This window comes from Heterodontus francisci, chromosome 20 (genome assembly GCF_036365525.1).
Source record: "Heterodontus francisci isolate sHetFra1 chromosome 20, sHetFra1.hap1, whole genome shotgun sequence".
NCBI classification, from domain to species: domain Eukaryota; kingdom Metazoa; phylum Chordata; class Chondrichthyes; order Heterodontiformes; family Heterodontidae; genus Heterodontus; species Heterodontus francisci.
The window spans coordinates 82,364,849-82,386,546 of record NC_090390.1 but is presented as its reverse complement, the minus strand read 5'-3'; the positions used below and the strand labels follow the sequence as shown (position 1 = coordinate 82,386,546).

The window sequence follows — 21,698 nt, the reverse complement described above, 5'->3', positions numbered from 1 at the left end:
GATGGACTTTAGTTATGTGGAGAGACTCGAGAAGCTGGGTTGTTCTCCCTAAAGCGGTGATTAAGGGGAGATTTATTAAAGATGTTCAAAATTATGAGGGGTTTTGATGAAGTGACTAACAAGAAATTATTTCCACTGGCAGGAGGATTGGTGACTTGAGGATGCAGATTAATGGAGATTGGCAAAAGAACCAGAGGCGAGCTGAGGGGAATTTTTTACACACTGAGTTGTTGTGATCTGGAACGCGCTGCCTGAAGGGGCGGTGGAAGCAAATTCAATAGTAACTTTCAAAAGGGGAATTGGATATATATTTGAAAAGGGCTATGGGGAAGAGTTGGGGGGAAGGGAGTGGGAGTAATTGGATAACTCTTTCCATCGGCTGGCACAGGAATGAAGGGTCAAAAGGCCTCCTTCTGTGCAGTAATGTTTTATGATTACCATGGACTGTTGTCGTGTGAGAACCTATGTCCATTCTAAAGTGAAATGTCCAACAGTTATGAACTGCTGCTTAATTTCCAAAGCACTTCCCATGTTTCAGCTTGTCGCCTCCTTTCCCCTCACAATTCTCGACAACTGAATATTCACATTCGTGGCTGAATTTTCCCGCAGGCTTCGGCATCTCGAAGAGGGAGAGGTCAGCACTGAGGAGGTAGCTTGGAGAACATGGGATGCCTCAAAATAGAGGCGTCCTTGGAGACGAAAAATTAAATAATAATTAAAGGTGGGGGGGGGGGGGGGGGGGGGAAGGCGGCAGGCCCCTCCGATCAGAAGGGGAAACCCCTTCAGTGGCAGTGTTTGGGCCGTGTGTGTGGCCTTTGCCGCCGGCCGCCCCCTCTTTGGTGGTGTCCCTTCCCCACCTCCGGACTGCCTGAGGGAGGCCGCACCCATAAAGCTGCTGCATTCGGCAGGGGGGGGGCCACTCCGCTGTCGGTAAGATGCTGGTGAGCCTGATGCCCCTAAATGAGGCCTTAATGATCTTAATTGGTTGTTTGCCTCCATTGAGCGGGTAGTTAATCCATATGACAGCCTGTCCCCAGGAAATTTCCTGCTATTTTCCCTGTCTGCCTCCCAGCTGCTACCCCAGTGCCAGGAAAATTCAGCCCTTGGACTCTGAACGCTTCTCCATCCGTGTACTTGTCGCTCAGCAGTGCTGCTAGTAATTGATGCTGGAACGACAATGATCTGATACAAACCTTTGACTAGACATGAATCTTGAACCAGGCAGGGCCACAGGGCAACAATGGGCGGGAGCTTGGTAGAACAGCCATCTATGAAAGCAGAATTGCCCAAGACTCGTACAATTGCATTTTCAATATGCAGCGGTCGTTATTCAACTGTGGTGGTGGGAGTATGAAGCTAGTGGTAACAGTTCAGCCCATTATAAACCCCACCCGATTTTCCTTGCCTTTGGCTTCTGCTGCACGCATCAGGTGTTCTTTATGTGTTGAGCTTTCCCATTTGGTGCTCCCATTAACAAATGAAATCGGGACGCTTCCTCCAATGGGGGTTTGGTCGATAAATAGAATGCCGTTAGGAGACTGAGCCACACAGACAGGGGGTCCAATAGCCCAGCCTTTGATGAGTTAGCTACTGTCAGGAAGACTGAGAGTCTGAGCGCAGTAACTTACATCAGTGCCCCTGAAATAGAGAGAAAATAAATCTCCAACTCCTGATCACTGTCCGGTGTACGTTGAGGTCAACAGGGAAACGGTGTGCTTGAATGAGTTGTTGACACAAGTGGTAAGGGCTTCCTCCATGCAGATTGATCATTTAGGTGAGGTAATGAAGAGTGGAGCCATACTGAGACAATGACTTAGCATCTTCCTTAGACTGTGGGAAGTTAACTGAAGCCATTAGCTGTGGCTCAGTGGGTTGCACACTTACCTAGAGATCAGGAGGCTGTGGGTTCAAGTCCACTGAGGGAGTGCTGCACTGGTGGCGATGCTGTCTTTCAAATATGATGTTGAACTGAGGCCATGTCTGACCTCTCAGAAGGATATAAAAGTGCCAGAGTTGCTGTTTCAGTAAAGTGGGTGGGAGCTCTGCTCAGTATCCCTGTCAATATTTATTCCCTGAGTCACTAAAAGACATTGTAGTTTGTGGGATCCTACTATGTGCAAATTGGCTGCCACAACAACACTGACACTTCATTGGCTGGAAAGTGATCTGAGATGTCCTGAAATTGTGAAGCGCCCCTTATATAAATACAAGTCCCTTTCAAAGGGGGAAAATGAAAATAAATCCTATTTTCAGAGATGTGGACTTTTGGATGCTGGAAGCACTCTTGCAGTGTGGCTATTCTGCTCAGAGCTGTGTTCTCAACAGGGTGCTGAGAGTGATATATTGAACTGCCAGGTAATTAGCTTCCACTCAGAGCTCTGCAGAATGGTTCTGAAAGTAATATTTATAGCTGCCATCCTCCCCATTTTACACAAGGCAGCAATAAGGGATTGAAAGCACAATGGAATACAGAGCACCCTCATTCATCAAATCCCCGAGCTAATGATGAGTCACTTACTCCAGGTTTTTATAACCTCCTTGTAGTGGGTCCTGTAACACAATGGTTATATTACTGGACTAGTAATCCAGAAACCTGGATTAATAATCAGAAGTCACAAGTTCAAATCCCAGCATGAGTAGCTGGGGGACTTCAACTCAATTAATTAAATAAAATCTGGAATTAAAAAGCTGGTATCTGTAATGGTGACCATGAAACTACTGGATTGTTTGAAAAAAAAAACTTATCTGGTTCACTAATGCCCTATGGGGAAGGAGATCTGTTGTCCTTTCCTGGTCTGGCCTACATGTGACTTCAGACCCACAGCAATGCAGTTCCCTCTGAAATAATCCAGCAAGCCACAGTTGCATTTAAGAAAGTGGCTCACCACCATCTTCTCAAGGGCAATTAGGGTGGACATCAGGAATACAGGACACAGACTCTGGCCTGCCAACCTCCATGTGTACACACATGCAAAAAATGGCTACGAGCTAATGGCCTGCTGATGTAATTAATTAAAACGATCACTGCGATTGCATTGAATCACTCATTGATTAAGTTCAAGTACTAATTATCAATAATAACTTTGCTAATAATTAATAAATATAGTATTATAACATTTGTTTAACCATTCTGGATTCAACAAAGTCTGTCTCTTTGACATTTTGAATTGGTGAATGGCGTTGGGTGTGGTGATGCAGACAACACTAGGATCTTTTCTCACAGGCATTTGCTGACCTGGAAATGATATTGAATGACTGCCATTGATATTAGAGCCATACAGTACTGAAACAGGCCCTTTGGCCCACCAACAACCACCCATTTATACTAATCCTACAATAATCCCATGTTCCCGACCACATCCCCACCATTCTCCTACCACCTACCTATACTAGGGGCAATTTACAATGGTCAATATAGCTAACAACCTGCAAGTCTTTGGCTGTGGGAGGAAACCGGAGCACCCGGCGGAAACCCCATGCAGACACAGGGAGAACTTGCAAACTCCACACAGGCAGTACCCGGAACCAAACCCAGGTTGCTGGAGCTGTGAGGCTGCAGTGCTAACCACTGCGCCACTGTGCCGCCCAGCCAATAAGGCTTGTCAGGTGGCCATTTGGAACAGCCCAGCCTCTAATTGATTTATTTTGATATCATTCATTTGATATCATTTCCACATTGGTCAGTGAGTGCCCAGGAGTGAATGGACCTTCCCCTCAGGCCAAGCTAAGCCATTGAAAACTTCAAAACACCAGACCTAAGGGTGTCCGATACCGGAACGGGGCCAGATGCGCTGAAATACAGACTGTCCGGTACAAAACCGGACAAATGGTCACCCCATGGGCATTTAATGCTGGCCTTACCAGTGACACCCACATCCTGTGAATAAATAAAAATAAAGCATTGTATTCAAACCCGAAAACAATTGAATCATTGAGCTAACAGCGGTGTAGGGTTCTAATTGTATGAAGATCAGCTCTACCTGTATCATGACCCGGGAGCTGTCCTGCAGCCTGCCTCCCCTTTGACCTGTGAAGCCTTGTGCATTTCCAGGCCCACACTAAGAGAGCTGGTCTCTGTGCCTGAGATCAGTCAGCAAGTTGCTGACGTTATTGATCTTTGCCTTGAAGAACAGCCTGCTGGTGACGGTTGTACACTTGTTAGAGAAGGGAGTACAGCCATGGTATAGATTATATGACAAGTCCTCACAAGCTTCAATCACAATCCAGTCACAGATAATCAGGCCTAATGGACCGGTAGAGTTTTTACTTCAGGATATTTTAGTCAGAGCATCAGATGGCTGACATTGATTCACCAGGATGTTGCCTGGGCTGGAGCATTTCAGCTATGAAGAGAGAGTGGATAGGCTCGGGTTGTTTTCCTTAGAGCAGAGAAGGCTGAGGGGGGACCTGATAGAGGTATACAAAATTATGAGGGGCATAGATAGGGTAGATAGGAAGAAACTTTTTCCCTTAGCGGAGGTGTCAATAACCAGGGGGCATAGATTTAAGGGGCAGGAGGTTTAGAGGGGATTTGAGGAAAAAGATTTTCACTCAGAGGGTGGTTGGCATCTGGAACACACTTCCTGAAGAAGTGGTAGAGGCAGGAACCCTCACAACATTTAAGAAGTATTTAGATGAGCACTTGAAATGCCATAGCATACAAGGCTACGGACCAAGTGCTGGAAAATGGGATTAGAATAGATCGGCTTGATGGCCGGCGCAGACACGATGGGCCGAAGGGCCTGTTTCTGTGCTGTATAACTCTATGACTCTACGATTAATCCTGTTCTCACATTCCAATTGCTCTGCTGCTCCATGCTATCTAAAACGCTTCCAAATTTAGTACGGCGTTTACCGGATCCACTGGAATTGGAATGACTGCTATGTCCAATCCAGGTGCTTACATTATTCCTGACGGCTTCAGGCGGGAATTGAAAAAAATGTCGAAGAGGTTGAGCCGTTAAATTCAGGCATCTGGTTCATAACATCTGGGTGTGCTGCCAGTTTCCCACAACATCAGCGCCCCCTCCCCGCTGACACACCCATTAACAACAGCTTGCATTAACACTGAGCCACATGAGGAGATATGAGGACAGGTGACCTAAAGCTTGATCAAAGAGGTAGGTTTTTATGAGGGTCTGAGAATGAGAGAGAGGTGGAGAGGCAGAGAGGTTTAGGGAGGGAGTTCCAAGGTTAGGTGGCTGGAGGCATAGCCAATGATGCTGAGAGGATGTTTCCCCTCGTGGGGGAATCTAGAACTAGGGGGCAAAGTTTCAAAGAATAAGGGGTCTCCCATTTAAGATGGAGATGAGGAGGAGTTTCTTCTCTCAGAGGGTCATTAATCTTAGGAATTCTCTACCGCAGAGAGCAGTGGAGGCTGGGTCATTGAATATATTCAAGGCTGAGTTAGACAGATTTTTGATCTACAAGGGAGTCATGGGTTACGGTGGGGTGGGGGGAGGTGGGGGTGCAGGCAGGAAAGTGGAGTTAAGGCCACAATCTGATCAGCCATGATCTTATTGAATGGCGGAGAAGCTCGAGGGGCTGAATGGCCTACTCTTGTTCCTATTTCTCATGTTCTTATGTTCAATGGCGGAGTGCATGAAATTGGGGATGCGCATGAGGGCAGAATTGGAGGAGCACAGATAGCTCGGAAGGTATGGGGCTGCAGGAGGCATGGTTACCATACCCAGCAACTTAGCCTCTGGTGTATCAGTCGTAACATCCATTCCCAAAGATTGGGGCTCTGTTGTTACATTGGTGGATCATTATTGGATAGCCTTGTCTCTCTGTCAAGAAGGGATTCTCCTCAGTGTCCATTGGACATCTCCAGCTGGAAAACCTCTTCACAATCCTGGTCCCTTGTAATTATAACCACCTCCAGGGTTCCCCGATTCTGTAGGCTTTTGGGCTCTTGTAGGATCTTATTCCAACATTCCCTCTGTCCTGGACTTCACAGGTGGAGAGGGAGGGCTGAGGCCATGGAGGTAACTTGAAAACAAGGATGGGAATTTGAAAGTCAAGGGAATTACCGGACCAAAATCAGTGCAGGCAGTGTAGGTCAGAGAGCACAGAGGTGATGAATGAACGGGACTTGGTACAAGTTAGGATACAAGCAGCAGAATTCTGAATGAGCTGGACAACGACTGGATATCAAAATATAAGGCAAAAAAGCAGCAAGATTTCCAGAAGGATTTTGATTAGTTATAGAGTTGGTTAGATACTAGCAAATTACTTTCAGCACTGATAATAGAAAAGCATTGCTTGTGGGTTGTAAATTTGTGATTCATAGTTTATGTCAGCTGCATTCTTCGGGGGTCCACACTAGAATTCCCCAAGGTGGAAGTCCCACATCCTCTCCAAGCCACACACCATCCTGACTTGAAACTATATCGCTGTTCCTTCACTGTTGTTGGGTCAAAATCCTGGAACTCTCTCTCTAACAGCACTGTGGGTGTACCTACACCTCATGGACTGCAGCGGTTCAAGAAGGCAGCTCACCACCACCTTCTCAATGGCAATTAGGGATGGGCAATAAATGCTGGCATTGCCAGCGACACTCACATCCCAAGAAGTAATTTTTAAAAAATTAGTTAGAGATTCTGCTCCTAATCAGTAAATCATAAAATGTATATGTGTGTATGTTTGTGTTTCAGAGTATGGATGTCTGTGTCTTTGGCTGAGATTTTATCTTGGCGACAGGGGTTTTGACCACCGGCAAAAGCGCTGGCGAGAGGCCCACGTTGCCTACTTTGGGAAAGGTCCGCCAAATCAATGCCAATTAGGCATTTAACTGGACAGCGGTGGGCCTTCCCCAGGATCAAGGACTCTGGTAACAGATGTCCCGCCCTCTGAGATTTGCCAGCCAATCAGAGGCCAGCAGCTCTTTAACTGGGCGGGATGAGGCACTTAATTGCACATTAATTGTCCACTTAAGGGTCTCAACTGGTGGCGGGACAGAAAGGCCATTCACGGGACATCCCACCCCAGACTTAATTTGGGTGGAGGTGGGAAGGTGGTCCCCGCACCAGCACCCATCCCGTCCGATTATATGCTCTCCCCCTCCAATGCCCCCTTTATGTGTGTCCGTGCAGTTGCATTTTTGTGTGTGACTGCATATATGTGTTTGTGTGTGTGTGTAGGTGTGTGTCTATCTGTGTTTGCATGTGCACATGTTTATGTACATGTATGTGAGTATATCTGTCTGTGTATATTTGTGTGTGTCTGCACATGTGCATGTTTGCATTTGTGTGTGTTATTATGCTTTCCTGGCAGGCAGAGACCGGATTTGTCCTGCCTGTGATGCCTTTGTGGTGGAATGCTCCACTCAATACGCTGACAGATGACGAATGGGCAAATTGAGCAATACAATGCCAGGGAGGTACGGTGACGATGCACGAAGACAATTCAGGTAAAAACACTACAGAAGCAACAACAACTTACATTTATCTAGCATCTTTAACATATTAAAACATCCCAAGGCGCTTCATAGAAGTGTTATCAAACAAAATTTGACACTGAGCCACATATGGAGATAGTAGGACAGTTGACTAAAAGCTTGGTCAAAGACGTAGGATTTAAAGAGTGTTCTAAAGGAGACAGAGTGGTTTAGGGAGGGAATTCCAGAGCTTAGGACCTCGGCAACTGAAGGCACGGATGCCAATGATAGAGCAATTAAAATCGGGGATGCGCAAGGTGCCAGAATTGGAGGAGTGCAGAGATTTCGGAGGGTTGTCGAGGTTGAAAGATATATGGAGATAGGAAGGGGTGAGACCATGGAGGGATTTGAACACAAGGATGAGAGTTTTATAACTGAGGCGTCGCCAGACCAGGAGCCAATGTAGGTCAGCGAGCGCAGGAGTGATGGATGAATGAGATTTGGTGTGAGTTAGGATATGGACACTATGAGCTCAAGTTAAGGAAAAGTGGAAGATGTGAGGTTGGCCAGGAGTGCATTGGAATAGTCAAGTCTAGAGGTAACAAAGACATGAATGAGAGTTTCAGCAGCAGATGAGCTGAGGAAGGGGCAAAGACGGGTCATGTTATGGAGGTGGATGGCGCGGAAATGTGGTTGGAAATTCATCTCAGGGTCAAAGGTGACACCAAGGTTGCGAGTGGCCTGTTTGGCCTCAGACAGTGGTTGGGGAGAGGGACGGCTGGGAAAACAGAAAAAACAAAGTTTGAAACGGAAAAACACAAGTGTGAAGTAGTGAAAGGAGGCTGTTCTGGGAATTCAAAAAATTCAGAACTAATGAATGTGAAGCATTTAATCAGAAACTGGTAACGCAATTTTGGAACATTGTAATTAACATGTTTTTAATAATCACCCGAATGGTCGCATCACTGGTTCCAGTTTTGATTTCCCAAAGGTTGGCCTCCCTGGAACTGTGATTATTAAGAATGATGTTTTACTAATTTAACTCTGTGCTCGATGAAATTAACCTCCAGCACATTAGTGCAGAGTGCTTGCAGTTAGATTCAACACACTCGTGCCTCAACATTACATTTCACTTCAATGGAAACAGTCCGAATGGGTCCTTTTCAGATACCCAACCCCGCGTTTGGCCTCCATTTGGAGACGAACTGAAATAGAACATACATCTATACTAACAGTTTAAGAGCTTATCCTATCCACCCACAGGTAAACAGAGTCGTAGGGTCATTATGGCACAGAAGGAGGGCATTCAGTCCACTGAGTTCTTAAGCCATACTGCAGAGAAAGAAGTTGCATGTACACAGTATCTTTCACAATCTCAGGAAGGACATCCCAAGGTCCTCAACAGTCAATGAAATATTGTTACTGTTGTAATGAGGGAAACCTGGCCGTCAATTTGCACACAGCAAGCTGCCACAAACAGCAATGAGATAATGGCCAGATAATGTTCCAGCTGTAGCTCAGGTAGATCCTATGGTAAAAATGAGCAGATAAGCAGTTTTTAGGGGTGTTGGTTGAGGGATAAATATTATCAGGACACAAGGGAGAACATCCCTGCTCTTCTTCAAAATGGTGGCTGTGAGATGTTTGACATCCACCTGAGAGGGCAGATGGGTCCTTGGTTTTCATCCGAAAGAAGGCACCTTCAACAGTGCAGCACTCCGTCGGTACTGGCACTGGGAGTGTCAGTCTGGATTTTTGAACTCAGGGCTCTGGAGTGGGACTTTAACTTGCAATCCCAGAGGGTCGGAAAACAAAACCCATCGAGAGGAACCTGACGATAACTGAGGTTAAAGAGCTGTCTACGATGGTGTGCCTTGTTTGTGCTCAGGACTCAGACCACCTGTTGTGGGAACCTGACCACCAGTTGTGACCCTTGCCAAGATGTCCCAAAGGAGGCTTACCTGTTGTCCTGGGAGGTAGGGGTGGTTCTCCCAGCACCAGCCTCATTCTCTTTGCGTGAGTTTTCCCCTGGTAATGGGACTGCGCTACAATAGCTGAGGTGAAGAACATGTTACAGAGGGTGCAGCATTTGTTTTTGTCCACCTCTCTGTCATCGCTGTCCTGGGAAAGAGAGAAAAAGGAAGAGAAGGGTTATAAAACTGGCTGCTCATTAAACCGAAAATATGGATCTGCCCCAAATTTATACCAATTACTGAAGCATTTGGATAAATGCATCTCACAAACATAAAGTAAAAAGGGAAGACTTGCATTTCTATCATGCCTTTCAGGACCTCAGGCATCCCGACGCACTTTATAGCCAATGAAGTACTTCTGAAGCATAGTCACTGTTGCAATATAGGAAATGATACAGCCAATTTGCACAGCAAACCTCCGCAATGTGATAATGACCACTTAACCTCTTTTAGTGATGTTGCATAAAGGGATAAATGTTGGTCAGAACAACTTCACTGCCCTTCTTCAAAAAGTGTCATAGGAGCTTTTACATCTGCTTGAGAGGGCAGATGGGGTTTAAATTCTCATTGGAAAGAAGGCATCTCCGACAGTACAGCACTCCCTCATTACTGCACTGGGAGTGTCGGCCTGGATTCCCTGGAGCGGGGCTCTAACCCATCCCCTTCAGACTCAGTGGCAAGTATGCTATCCACTGAGACACAGCTAACATTACAGAAGTCAGATCAGGCTTTCTTATTGACCTGTTCACATGAACGTAACAACATCTCCTTTACGTAACATTTGCAGCTCGGCCTATTTAATCACTCAACCTGCAACCACAGCTCAAGTATAACACGCTATCAATCTTCACACAGAGTTATTAGCTTTAGCTAATGAGACTGATCTGTTTTCCAAAGTGCTGAGAGCAAGTGAATGTTTTGCGACTGAGCATCTCCCTAATAGGATGAATCAAATGAGCATTCCATCACTGCCGTTTGGAATTTACTCAAGGCCATCTTCCTACTGACAACAGCCTCTATGAGGACATGGTGGCTCTGAATTTGTTCGGACTTTCTGCTGCTGTGTTACCACAACTTAGTCAGAAACCCTGCCATAACTGTGTTTTTACCACACTTCCGACATAGTTGCAGCAGCAGAAAGTCTGAGGAAATTCAGTATCCCGTGTCTCTTATAATTGAAACTGTTACCAGGGCTCCAAGAGTTGAATAATAAGGAAAGATTACATAAATTAGGCTTGTATTCCCTGGATTATAGAAGTTTAAGGGGTGATTTGTTTGAGATTTTTAGGTACAAGGGGACACAAACTTAAAATCAAAGCCAGGAGAGAATTTAGGGAACACTTCTTCATGCAAAGGACGGTAGAAATGTGGAAATTTCGCCCACAAAAAGCAGTAGATGCTGGGGAGTACATTAATAATTTTAAATCTGAGATCGATAGCTTTTTTTTAGCCAGAGGTATCAAGGGATAGGGAGCTAAGGCAGGTGGCGGATTTAGGAAACAGAACAGCAATGACCTCCTTTGAATGGTGGAACAGGCTTGAGGGGCTGAATGGCCTCCTCCTGTTCCTATGATATTGATTTTTTTTTACTATCCCCTTCACAGAGCTATTGAAGCTGATCTCTAACTGTGGACCCTGCTACCTCGCTCGCTTGTTGGGAAACTAAGTAGCGTGTCCACAAAAATCTGTCACTTGAGAAGACGGAAAATATTGGCACTTTCTACAGTACTGTCCAGATTCACTTGCGAATAAAATGATGTATAGAAGCAAAAGCAAGATACTATACAGAATCATTTAAAGCACAGAAACAGTCCATTCGGCCCAACAGCTCCAAGCACGTTTATGCTCCATACGTGTGAAAATAGTGCCGGGGTGGTAGTGGGGGTGGGGTCTTTTACATCCACCTGAGATGTCTAATGTCTCGGCCAAAAAGATGGCACCTCCAGACAGTGTACCCCTCCCTCAGTACTGCACAGGAGTGGGACTATGAAGTCTAAACCTTCATAGAGTTCGACCCACTGATCCACTACTGACACATGAAATTTACACTATGTACAAATGTGTCAACTGTTTAACACAGTCTATCATTTTTGCAGCTGCTTCTGACACACTCTTAGAATGACACAATCACTGGTGGTAAATATATGATTGTTACTTATGGAGCTCTAATAGATTAGCAGTGATGTTTAGCAGCAATTGATCAACACCAGAAGATTAACCTATGGAGTTCTTCAAAGAAATCAACGTCACATTTGTCAACAATTTACCCAGAGAGTGGTGAGAATGTGGAACTCGCTACCACAAGGAGTAGTTGAGGCCAATAGCATGGATGCATTTAAGGAGAGGTTGGATAAGGGAGGAAGGAATAGGATATGTTGATGGGTTGAGATGAAGTAAGGAGGCTCATGTGGAGCATAAACATCGGCATGGACCAGTTGGGCTGTTTCTGTGCTGTAAATACCCGTGTGCGCAGGAAGATATGTGGAAAGATATGCTGAAAGGCTGTCATAAGGTAGATGGAGTGGAAGGAGACCTGTGTGGAGTGCAAACACCAGCACAGACTAGCTGGGCTGAATGGCCTGTTTCTGTGCTGTATATTCTTTTCCATGACAATGATAAGAAATGGCATTTTAGTCTGCTGCATTATAGAGTCATAGAATCATAGAGTCGTACAGCATAGAAACAGGCCCTTCGGCCCATTGCGTCCATGCTGACCATAATCCCTATCTATACTAATCCCACCTGCCTGCATGAGTTCCATATCCCTCGATGCCTTTCTCATTCAAGTACCTGTCTGGATGCCTCTTAAATGTTGCTGCTGTTCCTGCCTCCACCACCACCTCCTCTGGCAGTTCATTCCAGATAACCACTATTCTTTGTGTGAAAAATTTACTCCTTTGATCCCCTTTAAACCTCCTCCTCCTCACCTTAAATCTATGCCCTCTAGTTTTAGTCACCCCTACCATGGGAAACAGACTCTGGCTATCTACCCTATCTATGCCACTCATAAATTTATATACCTCTATCATGTCCCCTCTCAGCCTCCTTCGCTCCAGGGAAAACAGACCCAAACAGCCTATCCAATCTCTCTTTATAACTCAAGCCCTTCAATCCAGGCAACATCCTTGTGAATCTTTTCTGCACCCTCTCTAGCTTAATCACATCTTTCCTGTGGTGCGGCAACCAGAACTGCACACAGTACTCCAGTAACGTTGGCCTAACCAACGTTATGTACAACTGTAACATGACGTCCCAACTCTTGAACCCAATGCCTCGGCCGATGAAGGCAAGCTTGCCATACGCCTTCTTCACCACCCTGTCTACCTGTGTTGCCACTTTCAGGGAACTATGTACTTGCACCCCAAGGTCTCTCTGCTCAACAACACTCCGCAGGGCCCTGCCATTCATTGTATATGTCCTTCCCTGGTTTAACTTCCTAAAATGCATCACTTTGCACTTGTCTGTGTTAAATTCCATTTGCCACTCCCTTGCCCACTTTCCCAGTTGATCTATATCCTGTTATAACCTTAGACAACCTTCTTCACTGTCCACTATACCACCAATTTTGGTGTCATCTGCAACCTTACTAATCATATAATTATAATTATAGCCGAAGGGATACAAGTAACAAATTCCACGAAGCTGGTAGATCTCTGTAATTGAGAGTTTGGCAAAGGATCTACATAGTGTGGAGTCTTTAATCCATTGTGATTCTGTATAACTGCAATGAATTAGGAAATATTTGGTTCATTAGGCTATTGTACCATGCCAGGGAGTAGGAACAGAATCTGATCCATCACATTGAGATTCTACGTAATGGCAATCAATGAGGAACAGTTTGGTTATTGAGATTGTGATTAAATGAGAAGAGGCTGGAATAATTGGGAACTCCGCAACAGGAAGAAACGGGAGGACATTTCATCCCTTGTGCTTCCACAGTAGGAAGTTCCACTGGATTGCAGTGGTAATGTTAACTTTTGCCAAATGAGGTCAGTGTCCTGGGCAATATTTAGCCCTCAACCAACATCACTAATTTAGATTATCTGGTCATTATCACATTGCTCTTTGTGCGAGTTGGCTGTGCACAAACTGGCTGCAGCATTTCCTACATTACAACAGTGACTCCACTTCAAAAGTACTTCATTGGCTGTAAAGCGCTTTGGGACATCCTGAGATTGCAAAAGGCACTATAGAAATGCACATTCTTTGTTTCAATGGAAATGAATGGGAAGTTGTTTGATCAACAGGAATTCCACAAGGGTAAATGGGAATGCGTTACACTGGTTGGGATTGTCGCACAATAGGATTGAATATTTCCCTGCACTGAGTGTCTCGTGTGTCTTTTCAAATCACTGGTCTTGTTGCACTGAGACCCAGCATAATACCAGCACTGCAGGCAGTGAGTGCAATGTGCAAAGCTCCATCTGTAATATGGGCAATCGGCAGACATTACAGCTGGGGCTCCACACTTCCAAGACTTTGAACAAACATAATGATCCATGTTTGACAGCTGGAAGTCTGATCTGGATTAAAGAAAATCCCCACTAGCTCTTCAGTGAATGCTGTTCTGAGGGAAATGCTTTGATGAATTGTCATTATACAAGTTGCATCAAGTATGCAGAGACATGCAAATCTCACAGTGGGAGCAAGTGTTAATGCAAATTTACTGAGCAGATTATCTTTCATTCCATGATTCCTTTACAAATGTCATTTTTTTCTCTATACTTTAAAACCCTCTGTCTTCCATTTCATGTCTATGCACCCTTCCACACACAGTGGTGAAAGTCGACAACATTTGGTAAGGGTGTATAAGGAACATTGGAATATGAGTAGGCCATTCAGCCCCTGAGCCTGTTCTGCCATGCAATTAGATCTGTATCGGTCGTGAAAGACGCTATATAAATGCAAGCTCTATCTTCTTGAGTTCTTCTTTCAGGCAAACAGAAGTTTCAGCTCTCTGAATTTCTGAACAGTTTGGTTTGGAGACTGTTAAGCATGATAATAGATTTCATTTTACAACAAACATCTGGCCAAGCAAGCGCAACAATTGTGTATGCTATGGGGATTCCACTATATTAACTCTGCAAATTTTCTGATCCGTACAGCTGCACATTTAAATCCATAGAAGCAAATGCTGCATTGAGTGAAGCAGTTAATTGGAACACAAGTATCATGGAGCCACCAAACACACCATAATTTAAGTCTTATTAGCAACTGCTAGTGGAATGGAAACCAGCAAGCTCTAGGCAAAATATTATTCTCTTGCCGGCTGCAGCCAGTAGTACTAATTAATGTTTGCAGCAAATAATTCAAACAGTAACTATATGTTTATATATATTTAGAGAGGGTGCAGAAAAGATTTATGAGAATGGTTCTAGTGATGAGTAACTTCAGTTACAAGGATAGATTGGAGAAGCTGGGGCTGCTCTCCTTAGAGAAGGTTGAGAGGTGATTCGATAGAGGTGATCAAAATCATGAAGGGTCTGGACAGAGTAGATATGGAGAAACTGTTCCCATTGATGGAAGGGTCGAGAACCAGAGGACACTGATTTTAGATAAATACCAAAAGAATTAAAGGTGAAATGAGGAAAATCTTTTATACACAATGAGTGGTTAGGATCTGGAATGCACTGCCTAAGAGTGTGGTGGAGGCAGACTCAATCATGGCTTTCTAAATGGAATTGGATGGAGTTACGACCCGGTGAGAAAGATGTCTAATGTTCCCTCTCAGCCTTCACCTGGTCTTACCATAACAGGGTTTGATTTTAAACACACTGTGTTTTTTAGCTCCCCCTTGGTGAATCCTTGTTCACCGCTTTCCAATTATAAGGCAAAAAAAAAGCACAAACAGGCTTTTTTAGATTTAAAGAAAAAAAGTTGAAATTTATTAAAGTTAAACTTAAACTCTAATCCAGTTAACGCCTACAGATACATGACGTGCCCACGCTAGCATTCGTACGTAATACACACAAGCAAATAGAGACGGAAAAGAACAGAATAAAAATAAAGTGGAAAAGTTTGAGGCAATATCTGAAGAGTTTTCGTTAGGATTATTCAAACTCACTGTAGAGTCCTTGATTGTAGATTGATCTTGTTTTTCATTGGGGGCCAGTATTCTTCATAAACCTTGTTCGCTGTAGGACACTTTTCTGTCTTGGGGTTCATGTGTCTTCAGTGGATTCAGAGGCTTGTGAGAAAGAGATAGGAGCAGGCAGACAGGAGGGGCTGTGGCGAGCGAGCCAGAAGAGATCTTCTCAGTCCAGGAGCATTCTGCTTTCTGTCTAAACTGTTTGTACAAATTCAAAAAACTCAGCTTGCCCAGCAGGTTCGTCATGTGATTAGCTGGTTTGACCATGTCCGTTTGTGTATTCAGCCATCTTAGCAGTCAACCTGGAATGCGAGGTCCCCTACATTCAATGTCTTGTGATCAAAAGTCCATTGTGGGTTGAATGTGTCAGGGAATGGTCCTTTGTCCTTCCAAACACTGTGTGTTAAGATACAAATGTCTTTCCAGCCAAGATCTGGCAATTTTTTAAAGCAAGTCCTTTCTTCACTTCAACAACAGTTTGAAATTTAATGTCCATGTGGCAAAATTAATACGCCTCATGCTTGGCAGGTAGCGGTCTGTTTGACACCTCCACACCCAGCGGAATGAAATGTGATTTGTGAAAAGCTCATATTAATAAAAGGGTCGAGAGACAAATGTAAGATACAGAAAAAATCATGCATTTTTCTCATTCATTCCCATTCATTCATAAATCCTAAGACTTATTACAGCCTGTCTTCTCTTGGTGCCAGTGCTGCTTTAATTGCCCCCTTTTTGGCATCCCAATAAATGTGTGGGTTGTTTTGGGGACTTTCTCTTTCGTTTGCCCATTTCCATGGTTGCCTAGGGTAAAGACCTGTTGGGGTGTGAAAAGGGGGATGAATGGTTTCTCTTTGGTTCTGACTGTGGAATGGATTCTTTGTTAATCTCCCCTTTGTCCCAGAGGACATGCCTGCTTGCAGGCATTTGTGCAGACTCTACTGTACTCCCCTGTGGCACCTCAACGAGATGAGGCATCACCCTCACGGTTTCTGTGCCCCCTAGAGGTCTTTCTTTGTCTCTGCAGGTTCCTGTAAATGCTGTTAGTAACTCTGGTGGGGTGCTTCTAGTGTCTGCATTTACGTAGGAGGATGTGGGTCTAACTTTTCACATTTTCCGGGGTTAGCTGACCGAACAGTAGGGGTTTCCATCCAGAATTCCTCCCGGACTTCCTTTACCCTGCCCTCTTGATCATTTTTTTCCCCGTCCCTGTCTAACCTTTTGCCAGCCTTGCGCCTGCCTGTCCCTTTTTGTTCTCGGCAGAGGTCCCTTACAGTTGACCAGCCCTCTGCTGGAGGGTCCTCCTAACATGAGTCCATATCTTTGTGGAGTTTTGGCCAGTCAAACTGCTGTCTTATGTGGGCTTTGGTCTTTCGTCTACTGGCATGTACAGCCACTCTAGTCTCATGGGCCCTTCTTAATATTTCTCTCCGGTACCTCTGAGGCACCACAACTGCTGAATTACTGTCTGAATTACTGTCCACCCCTTGCTCTCAGGTCTGTGAGGAGAACTCCACTTCCTCATCAGTACCTCATTCTTTAAATAGTAACAATTAGGGATCCCTCTGCTTCACTTTCAGACTGGGCACACTGTGCTAACTCTCTCAATACAGGGTCGGCTTGCTGAGCCTTACTTCGGGAAAATCCATTTAATTCATTCCCTGGGTCTTCTAACTTTCCAAACAAAATCTCAGACAAACAGACCTCATGGCCATTTGCCTGCAGTGCCAATTCAGTCTCCTCCGGGAGAGCTGGTTTGATCATGGCCTGATCCACTACATATTCATGGAAACTACAGGGGTCCGTCTCCTGCCACTGCCCTGACTCTCTGACCTCCTGCGGTCTTTCTTTCACTACTGGGGGGCTACCACCTTCACCCCCATCTAATCATTACCTAGGAGCAGGTCAACCCCGTCCACAGGCAAACTAGGGACAATCCCTACGGTCACCGGTCCCGAAACTTGGTCTCACTCGGTTTATAGATACAGGCATACACTGTCCTCCAATACCATTCACTACCATTTTGGTGTTCACTGCACTCTCTGAGGGAAAGGTCAGGCCTTTTCCCAGTAAAAGGGATCTAGTGACCCCTGTGTCCCTGAGAATCACAATGGGCTTGCTTGCCCCATTCAAGGGATATGGGGTTACTTTCCCTTCAGACACAAAACCCTGACAGCCTTCAGGAATCCTATTAAATGTTCCTGCACTTGCAGCTGTAAGCATCCTGAGCCTCACTCTTACTGCACTTAAAGCCACAGAGTGTTCTGCTGTGCTTTCCATCAGGTCCCCATCTTCACCGAGTGGGTATGCCCTGATTAACCCTACAGGTTTTTCCTTTAGTTTCCAGCAGTCAGCTTTTAAATGCCCTGCTTTATTACAATGGAAGCACACAGGTCTCTGGGTCTCACTCTTGCTCACAGCACCTTCCCTTTTGGCTGGAGGAGGGCCCCCGTGTCTCCTGCTTTTCTTTCTGTCCCAGGACTGCCTGGGTTCCTATCACCTTCCCACCCTTTGTCCTTTTCGGATTTGTGAGGGTCATTAGGAAAGGTTCTCCCCTGGGAAACCGATTTATAAATTAAAACAAACTCATCAGCTCGAACGGCCGCTTGCTGGGCTCTCTGAACCCGCTGTGCCTCTACATGGGTCTTTATAGAGAGTGGGAAAGAGTGTTTAAAGTTCTCTATCAGAATTACTTCTCTGAGATTCTCTTAGCTGAACTGTACTTTAAGAGCCCTCAGTCACTGGTCAAAAGCCAGCTGCTTACTTCTTTCAAACTCCAGATAAGATTAATAAGCTTGCTTCTTGAGGGTTCTAAACTTTCAGTGACAGGCTTCGGGTACTAATTCATATGCCCGAGGATTGCACTTTTGTCAGTTCATAATTTGATGAACTCTCATCCAGCAACAAGGAATAAACCTCATGGGCTTTCCCAGTTAGCTTGCTTTGTAGTAAAAGAGACCAGGTCTCAGATGGCCATTTTAGCTGCCTTGCCAGTTTCTCAAACGACACAAACAATTCTTCCAGAACTTCCTCATTGAATATTGGAATTAACCGAGCTAGTTTTAACAATTTTGTACTGAATTACACTCTTTCATATTGGCCATGCTTTCCCTGGGGTTACTCTGTTGCCCCCTAGTTTACTCAAGCCCCTTCAGCTCTCTTTCTTCACATTCCTTCCGGAATATACTTTCGCTCTCCCTCTCCTGCCTTTCATTTTCTTCAGGTTTCTTCTGGAAGGCTCTTTCTTTCTCCCTCTCCTCTAAGTCAAGTTTCCTCTGTTCCAATTGTATCTTTGCTCGCAATACCCTGTCAGGATCTACTTCTAACCCTGTTTCTGCTTCTTCAGATTCAAGGGAAAAATGGTTGGCCACTAGTCTTAGGAGTTCAGACTTCCTAGCCTTGCCACGTACAGTGATCCCACACCGGAGTTTTGAAAAAAAAGCTAACAGTGACATCACAGGAAAGCTAGAAGGTTGGTGAGTCACTGCTGTTAGGAAATAGCTCTAAATAGTTGGCTTAGTAACTAATGTAAGAAGGGTCTACAGTTTTTTTTCATATATAGTAAGTAGTGTTTTTTAGGGAGTTCTATAGTAACAAAGACCAGGGAAGAAGGGCCCTAGAGTAATTGATATTATTTGATATTAAGATCTTCCAAAAGGTTTAATTTAAAGGGTTAAGTCATGGCAGGAGAGCTCAAAGCCATGGTGTGATCCTCGTGCCCTATGTGGGAAGCCGGGAACAATTCCAGTGCCCGGGACCAGCATGTGTGCAGGAAATGTATCCAGCTGCAGCTCCCGGAAGCCTGGAGTTTGGAGCTGGAGCGGCAGCTGGGGACACTGTGGAGCATCCATGAGGTGGAGAGTATTGTGGATAGCATGTATAGAGAGGTGGTCACACTGCAGGCTCAGACTCCACAGGCAGGAAGGGAATGGATGACCACCAGGCAGAGCAAGGGGACTAGGCAGGCAGTTCAGGAATCTCCTGTGGCTATTCCCCTGAAAAACAGATATATTGCTTTGGATACTGTTGGGAGGAATGGCCTCTCAGGGGAAAGCAGCAACAGCCCAATTCGTTGCACCACGGTTGGCTCTGCTGCACAGGGGAGGAGTAGAAAGTGTGGGAATGCAATAGTTATAGGGGATTCAATTGTAAGGAGAATAGATAGGTGTTTCTGTGGCTGCAAAAGAGACTCCAGGATGATATGTTGCCTCCCTGGTGCTAGGGTCAAGGATGTCTCAGAGCGGTTGCAGGATATTCTGAAAGGGGGAGGGTGAACAGCCAATGGTCGTGGTACACGTTGGTACAAATGACATAGGTAAAAAAAAGGATGAGGTCCTAAAAGCAGAATATGAGGAGTTAGGTAGTATGTTGAAAAGTAAGACCTCAAAGTTAGTGATCTCAGGATTGCTACCAGTGCCAAGTGCCAGTCAGAGTAGAAATAGCAGGATATATCGGATGAATACGTGGCTGAAGAGATGGTGTGAGGGGGAGGGTTTTAGATTCCTGGGACATTGGGACTGGTTCTGGGGGAGGTGGTACCAGTACAAACTGGATGGGTTACATCTGGGCAGGACCGGGACTGATGTCCTAGGGGAAGTCCTAGGTCGAGTGGTTGGGGAGGGTTTAAACTAAAATGGCAGAAGAACTTTTGCAAGGAGTCAGAGGAGGGGCGATTAAAGACAAGAACAAAAGACAGTAAGGGGAATAAGCAAAGTGATAGGCAGAGAAATCAAGGGCCAGAATCAAACAGGGCCATAGTGAAAAATAGTGAGAAGGGACCAAGTAATGTTAAAAAGACAAGCCTTAAGGTTTTGTGCCATAATGCGCGGAGCATTCGCGATAATGTGGATGAATTAATTGCACAAATAGATGTAAACGGGTATGATATAGTTGGGATTACGGAGACATGGCTGCAAGGTGACCAGGGATGGGAAATGAACATCCAGGGATATTCAGTATTTAGGAAGGACAGACAAAAAGCAAAAGGCGGTGGAGTTGCATTGCTGGTTAAAGAGGAAATTAACGCAATAGTGAGGAAAGATATTAGCTCTGACGATGTGGAATCTGTATGGGTAGAGCTGAGAAACACTAAGGGGCAAAAAACATTAGTGGGGGATGTATATTGACCCGCAAACTGTAGTGGTGACGTTGGGAATGGCATTAAACAGGAAATTAGAGACGCATGCGATAAAGGAACATCTGTAATTTTGGGTGAATTTAATCTGTATATAGATTGGGCACAATTAGTCACAATACCGTTGAAGAGGAATTCTTGGAGTCTATGTGGGATGGTTTTCTGGACCAAAACGTTGAGGAACCAACTAGAGAACGGGCCATCCTAGACTGGGCATTGTGTAATGAGAGAGGAATAATTGACAATCTAGTTGTGCAAGACCCCTTGGGGATGAGCGACCATAATATGATAGAAATCTTCATCATGATGGAGAGTGGCATAGTTGATACTGAGACCAGGGTCCTGCATCTTAGTAAAGGAAACTACGAAGGCATGAGGCGCAAGTTGGCTATGATGGATTGGGAAATATTACTTAAAGGGAGGACGGGTGGAAAGGGAATGGCAAACATTCAAAGACTGCATGGATGAACTGCAACAATTGTTTATTCCTGTCTGGCGCAAAAGTAAAACGGGAAAGGTAGCCAAACCATGGCTTACAAGGGAAATTCGAGATAGCATTAGATCCAAGGAAGAGGCATATAAATTCGCCAGAAAAAAACAACAGACCTGAGGATTGGGAGCAGTTTAGAATTCAGCAAAGGAGGACCAAGGGATTGATTAAGAAGGGGAAAATAGAGTACGAGAGTAAGCTTGTGGGAACATAAAAACTGACTGTAAAAGTTTCTATAGGTATGTGAAGAGAAAAAGATTGGTGAAGACAAATGTAGGTCCCTTACAGTCAAAAACAGGGGAATTTATGATGGGGAACAAAGAAATGGCTGACCATCTAAATGCATACTTTTGTTCTGTCTTCACAAAGCAGGACACAAATATCATACTAGAAATGTTGGGGAATACAGGGTTTAGTGAAAGGGAGGAACTGAAGGAAATTAGTATTAGTAGAGAAATGGTGTTGGGGAAATTGATGGGATTGAAGGCCGATAAAACCCCAAGGCCTGATGATCTGCATCCCAGAGTACTTAAGGAAGTGGCCCTAGAAATAGTGGATGCATTGGTGGTCATCTTCCAAGATTCTATAGACTCTGGAACAGTTCCTACAGATTGGAGGGTAGCTAATGTAACCCCACT

At 44.9% G+C, this 21,698-nt stretch overlaps 1 protein-coding gene across 2 annotated transcripts in view; it reads right to left on the bottom strand.

The window, feature by feature from the left end:
- Window positions 1-21,698, bottom strand: part of zgc:171482 (zinc finger protein) — a 496,237-nt gene that overhangs the window by 328,095 nt on the left and 146,444 nt on the right. For both annotated transcript variants that reach the window (XM_068053130.1, XM_068053131.1), the window contains one exon: window positions 9,340-9,499. In XM_068053130.1, the coding sequence (XP_067909231.1) occupies window positions 9,340-9,499 (160 nt within the window). The remainder of the gene's footprint in view (window positions 1-9,339; window positions 9,500-21,698) is intronic.